This window comes from Mustela putorius, unplaced genomic scaffold (assembly GCF_011764305.1).
Source record: "Mustela putorius furo isolate JIRA1106 unplaced genomic scaffold, ASM1176430v1.1 tig00004041_pilon_pilon_pilon, whole genome shotgun sequence".
In the NCBI taxonomy this organism is placed as follows: Eukaryota; Metazoa; Chordata; class Mammalia; order Carnivora; family Mustelidae; genus Mustela; species Mustela putorius.
The window spans coordinates 172,794-192,108 of NW_025422176.1; the positions used below are offsets into that span (position 1 = coordinate 172,794).

Genomic DNA, 19,315 nt, shown 5'->3' on the forward strand with positions numbered 1-19,315 from the left:
CACGGCCCTCTTTGGTTTTAGGTATTTGGCCTCATCAAGGGAGCCAGAGTGGGCATTGTCATTGATGCGTCAGCCGTCAGCAGTGGCTCTCAGAAAGAGGAGTTCCAAAATGACTTCCTGGTAAGTTTCTCAGGCAGAGAAGTACCTGGAACACCCCCCCACCCCCACCCCACATACACACACCCTCCCCTTTGTGAGCGTTGTGGAATGGCTTTGTTTCTAGCAACTGCAAAATGGGTGTTTTGCAAAGCATGGTTCACACTTAATTAGCACCTACCGTTAAGGAAATATGTCAAGTTCATTTTCAGTTCCTGTGTGAGCTTCTAGTATTCTCACCACAACAGTCCCTACTAACTAGACTTTGCCGCAAGAGCCCCCAGCTCCCGGAAAGTGGACTGTTTCCAGCACAGCCTGGCACTGGCCTCCTGGCCTTTTCTGGACCCAGGGCCCGTTTTGTTTTCCTTGGCGTGTCCACAACAAAGAAACCGAGAACTCTGGAGGCAGATGACTGGCCACCTCTGCCACTTCTGGGCTGAGACCCTGCTGCCGAATCTCTCTGTGCCTCAGTTACCTCATTTGTAAAATGCAGGTGACAACAGTGGCCGCCTGCCAGGGCTGTCACAGGATGGAAGGAGTTTGTGCAAATTAAGTACTCAGAAAGGAAAACCCCTGTAACCTGTGTGCACTGATGTAGGGGTGGCTCTTTTCTTATGGGAACCCCTAGAGCTCTGGATGCAAGCATTTAGGCTGTTCATAGGGCTCAACATGGGCGAGTCATCCAGACTTGTCCCCCCGCTCCTGGTCTCAGCAGATGTCAGGTAACGGGGCTTCATGACAAGTCCTCAGGGCTGAGTTTCTAGAGATCCCCCCAGGTGGGCTTGGTCTCATATTAGCCAGGGCAAGGTCTGTGTTGGTGACGGACGGATGAAGTTCTACCTAGCCAGGAAGAAGAGGAGGAGCTGTGTCACGTTGGTTAGTCATCGGCTGCAGCTCAAATGCATCGCATAGGCTGGCGTTGTGCCCACTGTGGCATCCCCACCTCCTGTGCTGTGGAGAGAAACCCCGACCCCCAACCTCCTCCCTGGATGCCACTGGGAAGGGTCCAGCAGCAGCACAGGCTGAGAGAGTAGCCAAGAGGCTCATCCCTACTCCTAGTCAATGACCCAAGTGTGTGGCAGCCCTGGAGGAGCTGGTCCAGAAGACATCAGTCCCCAGTCACTGGGACGGAGGGAGGCACGATCTCTGAGGGCGGTCTGCCAGGCTAAAGGCTCCCTGTATGGGATGGGCCACCAGGGCACACTCCCATGAGACTCAGTGGGCAGGAAGCAAGTGTTGGCTTGGGGCCACGAAGCAGCCCCGTCCCAGCATGGCTGATACCCTGGTCCCCAGGAGCCAGCCCCAATGTGAGGAGTGAAGCCAGGCTCCACGTGGCCCGAGGCTCCGGGAACCAATATGTCCTTTTGTCTGCCAGAGCCTCGTTGAGGAGCAGCTGAGCCACAAGGAGAAGCTCTATGTCCTGTCCTTCGGCTCCACCGCCAGCACCCTCTGGCCAGAACCGGCGGAAGTGAGCTCCTCCACGTGAGTGACCTCCTGGCCTTGGCCAGGGTGTCCGCTTGTTCTTTGTCGTCCCTCCACGATGGTGTGTTTCTTGAATGAATACAGTACAGACCTGAGACCCCATCAGGGGTGTGAGTACAAGGAGACAGCTCACAGAGTGGAAACATGGGGATCCGTAACCTTGAGCAAAGTGGCCGCCCTTGCGAGCCACCCTCAAAATGAAAACACAAGAAAACCGCAAGGCGCCATTTTTCTCTAGCCAACTAGCGAAGAGCGTTATGTTATTTTGAAAATAATGCATCTTTAAAAATCCACACAGTATGAAAGTGCAAAGAAAGAGAGTCTCTCTCTCACCTCCCAATACTTGTTTCTTCTCCCTACTTCTGCAGTGTGTCATGTACGTGTGTCGGTATGTTTATCCTCTTTTACTGAGACAGAAACAGACACGCATTACACTCTCTTGCCCTTTGCCCTTGATTTGAATGTCTTCCCCTCAGTCCACACAGATCTCCCTCATTCCTTGTTAATGGCTGTATAGTATTCCACTGTATACATGTACTATGATTTAACTAGTCCTTTATTTGGATGTCTCTAGTTTGTGGGGTTATGGGGGGACAGAGAGAAGATGTGTAACAATTTCTACTTATTCCAGTAACTAAAAATTTCTTTTCCATGAAGAAAATATCCTTAACCACTCACCAGGTGTTCGGTGCCACGCTAAGCACTTTTCATGGGCTATCTTATTTAATTCTTATGCCAGCACATGTAATAGGATTCTTTTCCCCATTTTGATTATAAAAAAACTGGGACTCAGGTTAGGGTGCTTGCCCAGAGGGGCAGAGCCCAGATTGGCTACCAAAGCCCAGAGTAGATTCCTAGGAAAAAACCCTATATGCATTTCTGGGATAGAGGTCCCCTGGCTCGGCACTGGCTGTAAGGAGGAGCCCTTCTGGCTAGAGAAGGGCCCAGCTCCAACAGCACTGGCTCTGTGTCCTGCTCTGACAGTTACTGGGTGGCCTTGACCCATCCTTGAACTCTCCTTACCCGAGTGAGGCCATGGATACCTAACCATCACTCAGCTCCTGTGGACAGGAGGTGAGGTATAAGGATCTGGCAGGTGGCAGGTCCTTGATGAGGAAAGCGTTTTTTGTTTTTTTTTTTTTTTCTGTGGTTTCTGTTCCTGGTAGACCCCAATCTCCAGGATGTCAGACCTAGGAGTCACCATGAGGTCACAGGCAAGAGCTTCTCATTTCAGTCATTCCTAGAGGCCATTTGTCATTTGGGTCATATCTCTGCCACGTGTACTATTTTGTGGGTTTTTTTTTTTTTTTTAAGATTTATTTATTTATTTTAGAGACAGAGAGTGAGCATGAGTGGTAGGGGGTAGGCAGAGGGAGGGAGAGAGTCCTCAAGCAGACAGACTCCCTGCTGAGCATGGAGCCTGAACTGGGGCTCGATCCCAGGAATCCGAGACCATGACCTGAGCTGAAATCAAGAGTCAGTCGCTCGGGGTGCCAGGGTGGCTCCGTGGGTTAAAGCCTCTGCCTTCGGCTCAGGACATGATCTCAGGGTCTTGGGATTGAGCCCCACGTTGGGCTCTCTGCTCAGCAGGGATCCTGCTTCCCCCCTCTCTCTCTGCCTACTTGTGATCTCTGTCTGTCAAATAAAGAAAGAAAATCTTAAAAAAAAAAAAAAACATTAAAAAAAAAAGAGGCGCTCAACCGACTGAGCCACCCAGGAACCCCCATCTGTACTTTTTTTTTTTTTAAGATTTTATTTATTTATTTGACAGACAGAGATCACAAGTAGGCAGAGAGGCAGGCAGAGAGAGAGGAGGAAGCAGGCTCCCCACTGAGCAGAGAGCCCGATGTGGGGCTCGGTCCCAGGACCCTGAGATCATGACCTGAGCCGAAAGCAGAGGCTTAACCCACCCAGGCGCCCCGCCCCACCTGTACTGTTTTAAAACATCAACTCTAGGGATGCCTGAGTGGCTCAGTGGGTTAAGCTGCTGCCTTCAGCTCGGGTCATGATCCTAGGGTCCTGGTATTGAGTCCTGCATCAGGCTCCTTGCTCAGTGGGGAGCGCTTCTCTCTGCTTCTCTCTGCTTGTGCACACGCTCTCTGGCAAATAAAGAAAATCTTTAAAAAAAAAAAAAATAAACTCTACATGTATAATTGAAGGATACGATCAGAACCAGAACAAGAAGTCCATATCACTTGCTGTAGTTAGATTGCAGCCATCACAATAAATACAATGAAAGCAAATAAAACAATAATATCAAATTCCAACTTGAAACCTATCAGCCTGGAGACGACGGTCAGCCTGGGATCTGCTCTCCCTTTGTGTGGAAGGGAGCCTGAGAGCTTGTAGTAATGAAAGACAGACTTACTGGCAACAAGCTGAGATTTTTTTTTTTTTAATTTGATTTTTATTTTATCTTTAATTTTATTTTTTTCTGTCAGAAGGAAAGAAAAATGGAAAGAGCAGAGCTCTTTCACGGTAGCGTGGGAGGTATTTCATCAAGGAAGCGCTGCGTGAAGTCGCTTTCCGTCTTGGCTCTAGGGTGTATCCCAGCCCATGTGAGAGGCAGACACACAGCCAAGGTGCCTCCTCCAGGAGCCCTCTTGGGGTCAGGGGGGTTAACTCAACATTTGGGGGAGTGTTTGATGGCTTGGGGTGCAGAGAAGGAGCTTAGCCCAGGACCTCTAATAGCAGGGTCGTTAGAGTCCAGCCTGGTTTGAAATCCTGGAGTTGGCCATTTGCTTACAGTATCACCTTGGGCAAGTCCGAACTCCGTTTGCTCATCTATAAAATTGGAAGAAAGGGGTTCCCCTCAAGAATTACTGTTAGTCTGGGGCACCTGGGTGGCTCAGTTGGTTGAGCATCTGCCTTTGGCTCAGGTCATGATCTCAGGGTCCTGGGATGGAGCCCCGCATGGGTTCCCTGCTCAGTGGGGAGTCTGCTTCTCCCTCTCCCCCTGCTCATGCTCTCTCTCTCTCTCTCTTTCTCAAATAAATAGAATAAACCTTAAAAAAAGAATTATTGTTAGTCTGAAATGAGCTCATGTTTGCCCTGGGCCTGGCACCTCAGAAGAGCACTGTGGTTGGGTATTTTTCTCCTCAGCCTCCAGGAACTGAAACTCTGGGTGAAGAAGCTACGGCCTGAGGGAGGCAGCAATTTGCTACAAGCCCTGAGGAAGATCTTCACCCTGAAGGAGCTGAATTCTCTGGTGACCATTATGAGAAGCTGGTAGGTTTCATTACCTACGTGGGTAACAGACCACATGAAGGAGGCTGGAGAACCACAGACCATGGCGCAGGGCTCTACACACAGGCTTGAGAGAAAGAGTTTGTTCACAAGTCGTCCATCCACAGGTGTTGGGCAGGGCACCCAGGTCAGACCAGGCCTGCAGTCCACTCCACCTCGCATCTGCCACAAGTGACCTGAGACACACAGGTGGTCAGTTAGATTTGGTAGATATTCCCATTTTCTCTGGAATGTCCTCAAAGTGATCTGACCTGGGCTACCCCCTTTTCCCCTTCTGTCTTCTCCCCAGCCCAGATCAGCCTTCTGAAGTTCTGTCTAACTACATCCAACAGTCCACCTTGGGAAGGGGCCTCATCACCCACATCATCACCTACAAATGTAACAATCAAGTCCCCCTTGTAAGTACTGGGGATTCCCCAACATTTCCCTTGGACTGGCCATAGGGATCTAGCTGGGCCATCTTGGAGGGTCCATGCATGGATTGCCCACCACCACCAAGCTGTGGACCAGAACATGACTCGCCTTGTACCTGCTTCTTCCTTGGGACAGTTGGGAGGTTCAGTCAAGGAGAAGCTTATGGGACTACTGGCATTGTCCCAGTGAGGATGCTGACCCTGTCACCATCCCCACAGGCTGTCCTAAAGAACCTTGCAGAAGCTCTTGGGGGCTACTACCACTGCTACAGCCCAGAAACAGAGGTAAGTCCTTCTGCCAACACGCGGCCCCTCTCCTCCCTGCCTGCCTGCCTCCCAGGCTGTGCCTGGAGGACCTGGGCCAGGACAGACCACACTATGGACTTGCTTCCCCTCCTCGCTGCCATATTCAATGGGTTTGCACAAGTATAATCAGGTGAAGATGAATAGGGGAAGAACAGGGACAGCATGAAGTCACAGGAGATCCTTTCCTGGGTGTGCATGATGAGTGGATTGCACACCAGTGAGCCTAGAGTCCTTTTAAAACCTCGGTGGTAGAATCCTGAATCTCTATCGAGCTGTCGTCAACATGGGCTCTGCCCCCCACCTCTGCTCCCACCAAAGCTGAGTCTGAAACAGTTGCCTCTGGTCTTCCTCCAAGACACATCCCTGCTACTGCAGAGGACCCGCCGCAGTCAGTTCTGAATGAACCTTCGATTCAGCATCACACACCCTGTGTCCATGATGGAGGTAGCGGTCAGCAAATGTGTGTGTGGAGCCACTGGCCGACTGAGATTCCAAAGCTCGCAGGATGTGTCTTGCCTGTAACCATGAATAGCCTTAAGCCAATGAATGTCTGCATTTCAAGTGTCACAAAGTCTAGCATTTCACACCAGGAGCCAAGGTCTAGACAACTTTTTCCTCGGTTACTTCCCTTCTGGTTACACCATTTCCCAGACTCTGTTGAGGCCACAGATCACAGGGGCTAGGAAGGTACGGTAAATGAATGCAACTGGCTGATTTAAGAAATCTTTTAGGGGTGCCTGGATGGGCTCAGTCTGTTAAGAGTCTGATTCTTGGTGTCGGCTCAGGTCATGACCTCAGGGTCATGGGAGGAGCCTGGTATTGGGCTCCTTGCTGGTAAGCAGTCTGCCTACCCTCTCCCTCTCCCTCTGCCCCTCCCCCTGCTCACGCATGCTCTCGCTCTCCCTCTCTCAAATAAATAAACCATCCAAAAAGAGAAATCTTTTATCTAAAAGCCTGTGGCCCTCTTGGCTTCTGTATTTCTTTTTCTTGATAAAGTTGTGGTACAACAAAGTTCATTGTCCAATTTTAATATAAACGAAAACCCAGAAAACAGTAGAAGGATAGTGAAAAACTTAAGCTGATTTGGGCCAGGGGGAGGCTGTGGAGGATGAGGTAGCGCTTACCCCATCTAGAGAGATGCCTCTGCTCAGCCTCAGCCCAACCCCTTCGTTGCTCTGGAGGAGTGTGACTCCGATTCTACTAGGTCTTCACTAGTCCAAGAGCCAGAGATCTGGATCTGTGTGTCTGTGTGACTTCTTTACATTTTTTTTAAATGGAGGTGAAAGTCATAGAACATAAAGTTACCCACTTTAAAGGGAACAATTAGCAGCGCTTAGTCCATTCATAGTGTTGTGCAACCACCACTTTTATCCAGTTTCAAAACATGTTCATCCCCCCAAAAGAAAATTCTGTACTCATTAACCCATGACTCCTCTTGTCCCCTCCCCCACACCTCTGGAAACCACCAGCCTGCTTCCTGTCTCGGTGGATTTGCCTATTCTGGGTATTTTGTATAAATGGAATCATACACATTTTGTATCTGTCATCTTTACGTCAGTATCATGTTTACAGGGTCATCTATGTTGTGGCCGGTCTCAGAGCTTCATTCTTTTTTTTTTTTTTAAAGATTTTATTTATTTGACAGAGAGAGATTACAGGCAGAGAGGCAGGCAGAGAGGCAGGCAGAGGAGAGAGGAGGAAGCAGGCTCCCTGCTGAGCAGAGAGCCCGATGCGGGACTCGATCCCAGGACCCTGAGATCATGACCTGAGCCGAAGGCAGTGGCTTAACCCACTGAGCCACCCAGGCGCCCGAGCTTCATTCTTTTTATGGCTGATTTATTTTCTAGATCTACAACCATCTGTGTGTCCATTCTTCCGCTGATGGACACTCGGGTTATCTCCACTCTTTGGTGGTCGTGAACTGCTAGGAACATTAGTATACAAGTATCTGAGTTCTCGTTTGCAATTACTTTGGGGTTATCTACCTACAAGGGGAACTGCTGGGTTATGTGGTAATTCTGTGTCTAATTCTTTGAGGAACCGCCAGTCTGTTTCCCACTAGCCACGGGCAAGTGTTCTGGTTCTCCCCATCCTCACGGCTTGTAGCTGTCCTTTTATTTTTTTTTTTAAGATTTTATTCATTTATTTGACAGAGCGAGATCACAAGTAGGCAGAGAGGCAGGTGGAGAGAGAGAGAGAAGGAAGCAGGTTCCCTGCCAAGCAGAGAGCCTGATGTGGGACTCCATCCCAGGACCCTGAGATCATGACCTGAGCCGAAGGCAGCGGCTTAACCCACTGAGCCACCCAGGTGCCCCTCTGTATCTTTAAGGTTAGAAAACCCTTCAGTTATTTAATAACACTGCAGGGAAATACTGTAGAAATAGAACACACCAAGTTGGCAGCTCTATCCAGCACACAGACCCTAGTTTATAAAGTTGGGTGTAACCAGTCCACCACTCGGCTTTAGGAAGTGACACGGCTGCTTGCCCTTTCCTGCTAGAAGCCAAGTGACCTCTCATGGCTGATTGCTCCTCCTACCTCCAGGTCTACACTAGCTGGGACACGGACCGGCTGCTGGCAGAAATCCAGAAAGCCCAGAGCCTCCTGGGCCACATCCAAGCCTTGCGCCATTCGACCCCCTGTGAGGAACTAACCAGCATGATGAAGGAGGTGGGTGGTGTAGGCGAAGACTCCGGAGCTGGCCTCACGGGATCCTCGTTTCTCACCCGTCTCTCTGAGAGCGTGGCTGCTGAGGCCGCCGTGCGCTGACAGAGAAGGCAAGGCCGTGCCCTCTGCTGAGCCCCACAGCTCTGAGCTGGGTGGGCCTTCCACTGTGCCAAAGGATCCTGATGGATTTTCTGACTGAAAAGTGTATTTCAGAGAAAGGCCAGCAGGCTCGTCCCACCCTGCCTACCTTCCACTGTCCCCTCCCTACCCCTCAATTTCGAGAAGGATGAACACCTCAGCCGCACAGAGTGGGCCATCTTGAAGATGGTCTTTGCCACCCAGGGCTTCATTTGTTTATATTTTAAAAAGATAATGAATTGCTCACTCGTTTACTGAGGGCTCATTCTAAGAGGCACAATGCCTATTTCTTTAAATACCTTATTTTCGCATAACAGCAACAGTCTGCTGTAGATATATTGTGACCCCTCTTTTACGGATGTGGAATCTGAAGTCAGAGGACTAAATAGTTTGCCTCAGATCCCAGAGACAGAGACAGATGAAGTTTGAATTGAACCTGGGGTCGATCTGATGTCAAAACCTCAGCCAGGAGTTTCCCACAATGCAATGCGTGTATCAGTCATGGTTTGCATGACAGTTACAAAGTGGTACATGGATTAATTTTTTTTTTTTTTTTTATCTGACAGAGATCACAAGTAGGCAGAGAGGCAGGCAGAGAGAGAGGAGGAAGCAGGCTCCCCGCAGAGCAGAGAGCCTGATGCGGGGCTCAATCCCAGGACCCTGGGATCATGACCTGAGCCAAAGGCTGTGTAGTTAAAACTAGCTCATATGGTAGTAATACATCTTTCTAAAATTATTTGAGTACAAAAAAGAAAGTCAGTTTTTAAAATTAAATGAACAATTAACCTTTACTGTTGCACATTTGGTCTATTTTTAAAATTTATTTATTGGACAGACAGAGATCAAAAGTAGGCAGAGAAGCAGGCAGAGAGAGAGGAGGAAAGAGGCTCCCGCTGAGCAGAGAGCCGGATTCAGGCCGATTCCAGGACCCTGAGATCATGACCTGAGCTGAAGGCAGAGGCTTTAACCCACTGAGCCACACAGGCGCCCCCATATTTTATTTATTTTGTTTTAATTTTTTAAATTTTTATTTATTTATTTTTTAATAAACATATAATGTATTATTAGCCCCAGGGGTACAGGTCTCTGAATCACCAGGTTTACACACTTCACAGCACTCAACTGTAGCACATACCCTCTTGATTTATTTTTTTAAAAATTCTAGGTGTGCCTGGCTGGCTCAGTCAGTGGAGCATGCAACTCTAGATCTTGGATTTTTTAGTTCAAGCTCCATGTTAGGTGTAGAGAATACTTAAAAGTAAAATCTTTGGGACGCCTGGGTGGCTCAGCAGATTAAGCCTCTGCCTTCAGCTCAGGTCATGATCTCAGGGCCTTGGGATCGAGGCCCCACATCAGGCTCTCTGCTCAGCAGGGAGCCTGCTTCCTCCTCTCTTTGCCTGTCTCTGCCTACTTGTGATCTCTCTCTCTGTGTCAAATAAATAAATAAAATCTTAAAAAAAAAAAAAAAAAGTAAAATCTTTACTTTTGGGTAGCTCAGTCAGTTGAGCGTCTGGTTCTGGATTTCGGTTCATATCATGATCTCAGGGTCATGGGATCGGGCCCTGCATTGAGTTTCCTGCTCAGCACAGAGTCTGCTTCTCCCTCCCCCTCTGCTGCTCCCCCCATTCTTTCTCTCTTGCTCTCTCTCAAATAAATAAAATCATTAAAAGCAAAAATAAGGGGCGCCTGGGTGGCTCAGTGGGTTAAGCCGTTGCCTTCGCCTCAGATCATGATCTCAGAGTTCTGGGATCGAGCCCCGCATCGGGCTCTCTGCTCAGCGGGGAGCCTGCTTCCTCCTCTCCCTCTGCCTGCCTCTCTGTCTGCTTGTGATCTCTCTCTGTCAAATAAGTAAATAAAATATTTAAAAAATAAATAAATAAAATAAAATATTTTTTAAAATTCTAAGTAATAGTACAGTGGTACTCAGATTTAGAAAAATTCATGAAGGAGCTACTCAAATGCCTAAAATTTGGGAATTGCTGTTCTGTGTCTTCTTTAAACGTGAGTTACGATTTAACATCTCGAAAACTCAGGCTTTCAGTTCGTAAATGTGGGTGAGGGAAGGCCGGGCTAGACCAGGGCTCCTGAAATGACCTGGTGTAGGAGTTACTTTTTACTTCGAAGCCTTGTGTTAGGAGTTCATGGAGAGGCCACCACCATCTCAGAGCCCAAAGTGCTGATCTTGATGGTAAGGGCGGGGAAGGGGCCGAGGACGGACAAATCAAAGAGGAAGCAAGTTGCTGGGGACATCTCCTTACCCTGGAAATTCCAGCAACCTCCAGGAAAGGGGATGGGGAGGGAACAGCAGAATTGCCTTTAATTTACGGCATCATGTTTTCAGATGTTCCATTTAAGGGAACTGGGTGGGCTGGGGAGACTCAGGACTTCTCAACTCTAAAATACGATTTTGTAATATGGGCTTTTAAATTTAATTTAGATTTCCACAGAGATTGCAAAAGGGCCACTCACAGGTCTCTTGCCTAAACCCCCAAAGCATGAGGGTCCCCTCACAATTGAGTTCCCAAACTTGGACAAGACTTCTGCAGAATGGCTAAAGATCAATGGCCTAAAAGGTAAGTCCCCAAAGAGGGCAGAACCACTTACTCAGGTGACTGATGAAAAGGCATAACCCCTCTGGGGCTTTAAGAGCTGTATCTCAAACCCCCACTGTTTATTTTTACAGCCAAAAAGCTAAGCCTTTATCAGGTTCTGGCACCCAATGCATTCTCTCCTGTGGAGGAATTTGTGCCCATTCTCCAGAAAACAGTCTCTTCAACTATCCATGAGGTAACTCAAATTCAGAGTTCTTTCTGGTCTTCTGCAGGGGGCTCCTCTGTGACCTTTCCCTTCTTAAATATTCAGGAAAGGAGAGTCATAAGTCAGAGCACGAGGAGCCTGGGTCTGAGGGCTTGGAGTGGGAGGCACGCTTTCCAGAACTTTCTAGAACTTTCTAGAACTCTCATCACATCTTCTCTAACGGCTGTTTTGCAAAGATTGAAACTGAACTCTGGAAGATGGGGCCAGAGGGAGCAATCAGGGATAAGGGAGCAAGTCACCACCTCCTGACTCGAATTTTTCATCTTCACTAAGTCATCACAGTAGGTGGATGTGATGACTTAGTGGAAGATGAAAAATTCGATTTTCCAAGTGTCCATGAAGGTTTATCCGGGTTCTCAAACCCAAGAATCCATGCCCAGTATGTTTGAAGGTCTCCCGACGCTGCTACTCCAAAACCAACTGTATCTTGTATCAAGGCTCTGATGTTTGGAAGACCCTCCCCAGAAGGCAGCCTGGCTTGCTGTGAGGAATGGTGCATTCTGGGACCACGGTCCTCAAGGCCTTCTGTAGCCGTGACCAGGGAGGCATAACCTGACCCCAGATGTGCTCGAGGCCCATTTCCCTCTCAAACATCTGGTTTGGAGAGCCCAGTGCCCCAGTTAAATGTGTAATCCTTCCCTGTATGTGCTCTGTTCACCTGTTGCCCATCCTGGCCACACCTGAGTGCAGAAAGCAATGGTACAGTTTGAATGGCATGATGGGACAGTGAAGAATGTTCACGTGGACCCACCCTTCCTCCATGAGTACCAGGTTAGTAATGGGTCCAGTTGGTCAGTGTATGGGGTTTGGGAAGAGGGCACAGGTGGAAGGCGCCATGGAATGTGGAGACAGCAAGCCATTGACCAAACTCCCTCCTATAAACAGACTGTGCTCTGCCTCCTGGTGCCTCTAGAACTTCCTCCACCTGCTCCCCAGGCAGGGGCCTGTCAAACAAACAGAAGTCTCTAATCTTTTGGGGGCAAGATCTACTTCCTCTCCCATTCCAGGCAATGAAATATGTGGACTATTGTCTTCCTGGTCTTGTGACAGATTCACCCAGGATTCAGTGGAATGTTTATACTGCCTGGATACCCATGGCCCCAACCTCAGAAGCCAACCTTCCCCCACAGACCCCTTAACCGGCCATCCTCCTTGGTCCATTGCTCACTCTGTGTGGCCCATGTTTCTGTTGCAGAAACAGCTCAGCAGAGCTCTTCGGACATACGAGAGACGGATCGAGTGGCTCTCCCTGGCCAGCCGAAGAATCTGGGGCACCGTCTGCGAAAAAAGGTACCTTCTCTCAAGTAGTGTTCTTGTGTTCTTGTCCTTTGTGAGTCTCATGTGTGACATAAGCACTTATCCAACTCATGAATTCCCTCTTAGTAGCATCAGAAACCATCCCTTAGATTAAGGATCAACGATCACTCAGCAGAACCCTTGAGGAAAGTCACCACTACCATCATCAATATCAATACTGTCATCATTGTGTTACTCGGGATTCTTTCAGTTAAAAAGCAACCGAAACTAAATGCCAATTGGCTTAAACAAAACAGGGAGGTCTGGTTGAAGGTAACTGAAAATTCTCAGGTAGATTTGATTGCTGTCTTCAGGCACGGCTCCATCCAGGGGTTCATGCGTATCAAGAATGTATCTCCATCTCTCAGCTCTGCCTCCTTCACTGTTGGCTCTGTTGTCAGGCAGGTTTTCCCTTCCTCATAGCAGGATAGCCACCTGAGCTCCGCACTTACCTTCTACCAGGTTAGCTCTCCCAGGGCTTGGGACAGGACCCGTCCAGGAGCTATTCTCTGTGGTCTGGAAGGTAGGATGTTCTCACTGCCTAATGTCAAATGCCCACCCTTCAAGCTTGGTGTGGGTCTGTTCCACCCAAATCAAAAGGACTGACAGGGGCAGAGGAGTTTTTCAAAGGGAAATCAGGGTGCTGTTGTGAGGGGAGGGGCTGGATCCTGAGCAGGGAGAAAGACCTGGAGCCGTTCATAGCATCCTAACCATTCCATACCTTACTGGATGCATTACCACATACAAAGCACCATACTATTCTACCATTTAATTCTCAAAGCAACCCTGTGGGGAGCCTCATTATGAATAGTTCATAGTTGAACAGGCCAAGGATCAGACTTGCCTAAGTCACGCAGGCAGTAGGACCTGAACCAAGATCTTCTGACTCTACATCCAGTGGATTTTCTTCTGCCATTGATAATTGCTGTCTCGTGCTCACTTTGGCAGCACATACGCTAAAAAAAAAAATTTAGTAAATGGAACCATACCTGCTGTCTCAAAATGAGAGTGGACGGTGGAGCTGGGAATTGATCTGAAGTCCGAAAGAAGGCCAGATGGGACTGGGGATCTTAAAAGAGAGAGAAGCAACAAAAAGATACATTTCTTTCCCCAGAGGCCCAGATACACCAAATTCCCCATCTCATTTCCTTACCTAGTCTCTGTTTCCCCTCCTGAGCCCCCAGCCTATGATAACAGTGAATGCTGGTGCTTTAAAACAGGGGATGTGTGTGAAAATCATTCTAGGCAGCCCCCTGGCCCATAAACCATCTCCGCCCGCGACTTTACTCCACACTAGGAGCCCCTGGGGAGAGAAGCTTCCACGACCCCCTTCGTCTACCGTTGTAAACCCACTCCCGTTGACCTCACACCACAGAGAAGATTTTGGCCAGCTGTTGAGTCGGGCATGGGAAAACTCCCCTGGAAAAACTTTAAATAGTAAAATGGAACAAAACAAACATTATCTGAGAGATTCGGTTCTCCTCGTAAAGCTTGTGTTTCTTTTTAGGGTGGTTATACTGCTGGATATCTCTGTGACCAATTCCATGTACATTATTCATATCCAGCACTCCCTGCGGCTTCTGCTGGAGGAGCAGTTGTCCAACAAGGACTGCTTCAACATCATCGCGTAAGCTCCTAGCTCCCGGGGGGAGGGGGGCAGGGGGCAGGGGTCGCATGTGCGGAGGCTCCTGGCAGGTAGCTAGATGACATCGCACCAGCACCCAGCCTTCCAGGACGGCCATCAGTTTATCTGACTCAAGTCATCTTGTTTGGGGGTATTGAATAATTAAATGGCTGCAGGACAGTCCCACTGGGGCGAAGGTGGTAAGTGGCCTCCAAACACGCTGCTCGATTAGCCAAGATAAAGTAACTTAGCCCATTGCCCCATTTGGATTCTGAGCTGATGAACAGAAAAGAGCGAAAGAAGGGCCCCTGGGTATGCCCCAGTATTAGGTCCCAGTTCAGGACTAGCAAGTTGCAGTATGTCGAGCATTTAAGGTTCCAATTCCTGGGGCCCCTGGGTGGCTCAGCGGGTTAAGCCTCTGCCTTTGGCTCAGGTCATGATCCCAGGGTCCTGGGATTGAGCCCCGCATCGGGCTCTCTGCTCAGCGGGGAGGCTGCTTCGCCCCCACTCCCCACCTCTCTGCCTACTTGTGATTTCTGTCTGTTAAATAAATAAAATCTTTAAAAAAAAAAAGATTCCAATTCCAAATGCAATTATATGGATTTATATATATAACTAGATATATTTAAGTTATGTGTTACTATAAAATACATAGAAGTTATATGTATTTAAAGTATATATTTTTACATATAAAAGTATGTATTTTACATATAAATAATTTGGTACATATGTTTAAAATAAAAACGTTGCATATAGAATATATATTTTAAAAATCATATCTAACAGGGGCACCTGGGTGGCTCAGTCAGGGGAACATGCCACTCTGGATCTAGGGGTTGTGAGTTCAAGTCCCACACTGGATGTAGATATTACTTAAAAATAAAATCTTAATTAAATAATGTATATATGTGTGTGCGTATGTATATATACCCACACATATCTATAATAAGAATGTATTATAATGTATCTAATCCATATCTTCATGATTTCTGTGCGGCATTGGTGATCACAACCCTCTTGTATTATCACCTCAGATCTTGGTGATATTTAGCCAGTAATAATCTGTCAGCCATGGAATTATGATTGCTGAATTTTGTTTGCTAGAATTTTATATAAAATGTATTACTGATACCTGTGCAACACACCTATGGTTTTCTTAGTTCTTTTTTTTACCAGATTTTAAATAAATTTTGTGGGAAAATACAAGATATGTAGCTATATATTTAAATTATATATAATTATATATCATATACTTAAATCTTGTATATATATAGTTATATATAACTTATATATAGTTGCCTATAATTTAAATATATATAATTTTGTGTATTCTAATGGCGTGCCTTTTCCAAAATTAGGGAAGAAAGAAAAGGAATCCACTTATAATATTTATTTATTTGGGGCAACTATAAAAAAGATTTATTTATTTATCTGTAGCTCAGTCGGTTGAGTGTCTACCTTCAGCTCAGGTCATGATCCCAGGGTCCTGGGATCAAGCTCCACGTCGGGCTCCCTGCTCAGCTGGGGGCTTGCTTCTTCCTCTCTCTCTCTCCCTCTGTCTCTCTTCCCAGACTGTGCTGTGTGCTGTGCACTCGCTCTCTCTAATAAATAAATAAATTTTTTTAAAAAGTTTTTATTTATTTATTTGAGAGAGAGTATGAGTGAGGAAGGATTGAAAGGAGAGGGAGAGAGACTCTCCAGCGGACCCACTGAGCACAGAGTTCCTAGTGCTGTAGGGAGCCCAGTGAGGGATTCCTGTCAGGAAATACAAGTTTGGGGGCCACCGACATTCCGGCTGTGTGGTTGAGAACGGCGTGAAGCGTACCTGTGGAGATGGGAAGGGAGGAGAAGACATCCGAAGGCAGAACCGGCCAGGCTCTGATGTCTGGAGGGCGGGCAGAGGAGGGGAAACACCAAAGGAACAGGAGAGCGGAGCAGCCAGAGATGGGGAGGAAAGCCAGGGGAGGATGGTTCAAGACGCCACAGCTCAGAGAGGAGCAGAGTCTGGTCCTGCAGAAGCGAAGCAGAAGGCACGGACAAAGGAATCCACTAAATTGAGCAGTAGAGTTCACTGCTAACAAAACAATGACATATAATTTCTCTTTTTTTTTTTTTTTTTTGCAATTCAGTTTGGCAACCGAATATTTAAAAATTTCAAAATAACAACACTGCCCAGTGCTGGTGATAATGTGATGCTCTACCAACGGCCCAGGTGCCCCTATACTTTCTATTTTTTTTTTTTTTTAATAATCAAAAGAATATAAAGTTAACAGAACTTTTTCTGGGGAATAAAATTGGAGGAATTTTTACCCTCCAGATGTTGTTACAATTTTTATCAAACTGTAGTAGTGGATTTATTATCCAACTACAGTAGATATTTTCATGAGAGGGGGAAGGAGGTCATTGTTAATATTTGCCAGACAACCTACCAGGTGCTTGACTGACGTGGGTTTCGGAGGAAGGAGAAGCTGAGGAGGTGGTGGGACATTGTTTTCCAGGGAGCTGGTCCAGACACGGGAAAGAAAAGTGGCTAATGGAGTGGACCCTGGGAGAAAGACCCTGGGAGAAAGAGGAAGTTATTTTTCAGAATGGACAGACTTGGGCACCTGGGTGACTCAGTGGGTTAAAGCCTCTGCCTTGGGCTCAGGTCATGATCTCAGGGTCCTGGGATCGAGCCCCGCATTGGGCTCTCTGCTCAGCGGGGAGCCTGCTTCCTCCTCTCTCTCTGCCTGCCTCTTTGCCTACTTGTGATCTCTCTCTGTCAAATAAATAAATAAAATCTTAAAAAAAAAAAAAAAAAAAGAATGGACAGACTTTAACATGTGCAGAGACAGTGGGGCAGGAGGTATCTGTGGGCAGAGTCTCAGAAGGCCAGGTGGGCGAATTCATCTTGAGCCAGAGAGGGAACACCCTTTCTTTGGTAAAGAGGATCAGTCCTCTTTTCAAGGATTTAAATTCTATCTCATAGGGAAGTGAGATGATGCGGGTTTTTTTGTTTTTGTTTTTGTTTTTTAATTAATTAAGAACTATAGGGGCGCCTAGGTGGCTCAGTCAGTTAAGCATCTGACTTTAGCTCAGGTCGTGATCCCAGGGTCCTGGGATCGAGCCCCACGTCGGGCTCCCTGCTCAGCAGAGATCTGATTCTCCCTCTCCCTGTTCTCTTTGCCTTCCCTGGCTCGTGTGCATGCTCGCTCTCCAATAAATATGTAAAGTCTTAAAAAACAAACAAAAAACTATAGTACAGACAGAGTAAAAAAAAAAAAAAAACTGAGTTGTGCAGCTGAATCAGTTCTAGGGGAATTTAAAATGGGCCAATGACTCCCTCCTTTGAGGGGTGGGGAAGTCAGAAATCTGGCTGGAGCTATTCCTGGCCCTGAGTCTTGAGACCCCCAGCTCTGTTCGCACTGCAAATGTGCTGTGACACATCATGGCTCGCAAGGAAGTCTTGTGGCTGGCCCAGGCCAGTGACACCCCTAACATTTCGGGGTGTAATCAGAATTTTGTCCCCCTAACAGTTGGGAACCCCAAAAACCTGGGGCGTAGCATGGATAAATCTCTCCCTTAAGAGCATGTCCTTTTTCCTTCCCTCCCAAGATTTGGAAGTACCATTGAAAGCTGGAGGCCTGAGATGGTTGCCGTGAGCCACGAAAACCTACAAAGTGCCTGGCGGTAGGTGACTGACTGAGACTGCTCCTGCTGTGTCTGAGGACAGCCTCTGTGGTGCTATTGGCTCTGTCCCTCTCTCTGGCAGAATCCCCACCCTCCCCCCTGGGGCCTCGGGCTGGCCCCGCTCAGCTGGCCTCCTCAGCTGGCCCCCCTCAGCTGGCCCGCCTTGCCTCCCAGGTGGGCACTGAGCCTGCGGTGTCAGGGAAGCCGGAATGTCCTCAGCGCCCTGCGGAAGGCTGTGGAAGTGGACTTCAAGGACAAAGACAAATACCAGTCCCAGGGCATCTACCTCTTCACGGGGGGCATCCCTGACCAGGACATGGTGAGGAGGCCTTGTCCTGGGCATCCTTTGTGACCCCGAATCTTCCCCTCGGTGGATGCCTAGCAATAGATTTCTCCAGCCCGATTCTCCAAACTAGACGTCAATGTGCAGAAGGGCTACCTGGGGTTGTTGTTAAGACGCAGATCCTGTTTGGAAGGCCTGGCCTGGGACCTGAGAGTCTGCCTTCCTCGCAAGCTCCTGGGAGATGTCCATGCTTCTGGAAGGCTCTCGGGTCCGCTCCCCAGCCATGCCCTATTAATTGTCCAACCCCAGATACCTTTCTTTCCTCGGCACCACATATTAGAGCAGCCCACGGGACCCGAGGAAAGAGGATTAGGCTCCTCCGACCTGAGAGCGGCCCCTCAGGAGCCCTCAGCCACGGGGTCCCTCCTGCCCTCTCTTCCCCCCACAGCCCCTGCTCAGCGCCTACATGGCTGAGGCCTGTGGGGGCTGCGACCTCCAGCTGAACGTGTGTCTCTTCTACGTGGGCGAGCCTCAGATGGACCTCACGCCCCCGGCCCACTATGCCAGCCGCACTGACACAGCCGCCGCCTACCGGGAGGTCACCCAGGCTACTGCGGGACGCTTCCACTGGTTTGGAGACACAGGTGCGCGAGGGTAGATGTGTTCCAGACGAGGGGCACGGGAAAAACCCCACTCGGAAATCTCCAGAGTTCCCATTCTGGAGACGGGTGGTGGTGAGGGCCACACCATGATGTGACCGTACTTAATGGCACTGAATTGCACACTTCAAACATGGTTCAAATGGGGGCCGCCTGGGTCGCACCGTCGGTTAAACATCTCACTCTAGGTTCCTGCTCAAGTCCTGATCTCAGGGTTGTGAGATCAAGCCCCGCCTTGGGCTCCACGCTTAGCACGGGATCAGCGTGAGATTCTCTCTCCCGCCCCCTCTGCCCCTCCTGCTCGTGCTCTCTCTCTCTCTCTCTCTCTCTCTAAAATAAATAAATAAATCTTCAAAAAAAAGGGGGGGTTCATATGGTCCATTTTATGTTAAGAATATTTTACCATGATTTTTTAAAGTAAAAAAAAAAGTAAACCTACTTTAAATTATTTTATTTATTTACTTGTTTATTTAAAGATTTTATTTATTTATTTGGCAGAGATCACAAGTAGGCAGAGAGGCAGGCAGAGAGAGAGGAGGAAGCAGGCTTCCCCCTGAGCAGAGAGCCCGATGCGGGACTCGATCCCAGGACCCCGGGATCATGACCTGAGCTGAAGGCA

At 48.2% G+C, this 19,315-nt stretch overlaps 1 protein-coding gene across 7 annotated transcripts in view; it reads left to right on the forward strand.

Annotated features, from left to right (window-relative positions):
* Positions 1–19,315, forward strand: part of VWA3A (von Willebrand factor A domain containing 3A) — a 57,345-nt gene that overhangs the window by 16,362 nt on the left and 21,668 nt on the right. For all 7 annotated transcript variants that reach the window (XR_001177447.2, XM_013049736.2, XM_013049731.2 and 4 more), the window contains 14 exons: positions 22–120; positions 1,472–1,578; positions 4,681–4,806; positions 5,114–5,222; positions 5,457–5,522; positions 8,088–8,213; positions 10,786–10,921; positions 11,032–11,135; positions 11,856–11,936; positions 12,361–12,455; positions 13,969–14,088; positions 17,680–17,754; positions 17,929–18,073; positions 18,486–18,681. Coding sequence is in view for 6 of the 7 variants with exons in the window: in XM_013049736.2 (XP_012905190.1) it covers positions 22–120; positions 1,472–1,578; positions 4,681–4,806; positions 5,114–5,222; positions 5,457–5,522; positions 8,088–8,213; positions 10,786–10,921; positions 11,032–11,135; positions 11,856–11,936; positions 12,361–12,455; positions 13,969–14,088; positions 17,680–17,754; positions 17,929–18,073; positions 18,486–18,681 (1,585 nt within the window). In the remaining variant the exon portion in view is untranslated. The remainder of the gene's footprint in view (positions 1–21; positions 121–1,471; positions 1,579–4,680; positions 4,807–5,113; positions 5,223–5,456; positions 5,523–8,087; positions 8,214–10,785; positions 10,922–11,031; positions 11,136–11,855; positions 11,937–12,360; positions 12,456–13,968; positions 14,089–17,679; positions 17,755–17,928; positions 18,074–18,485; positions 18,682–19,315) is intronic.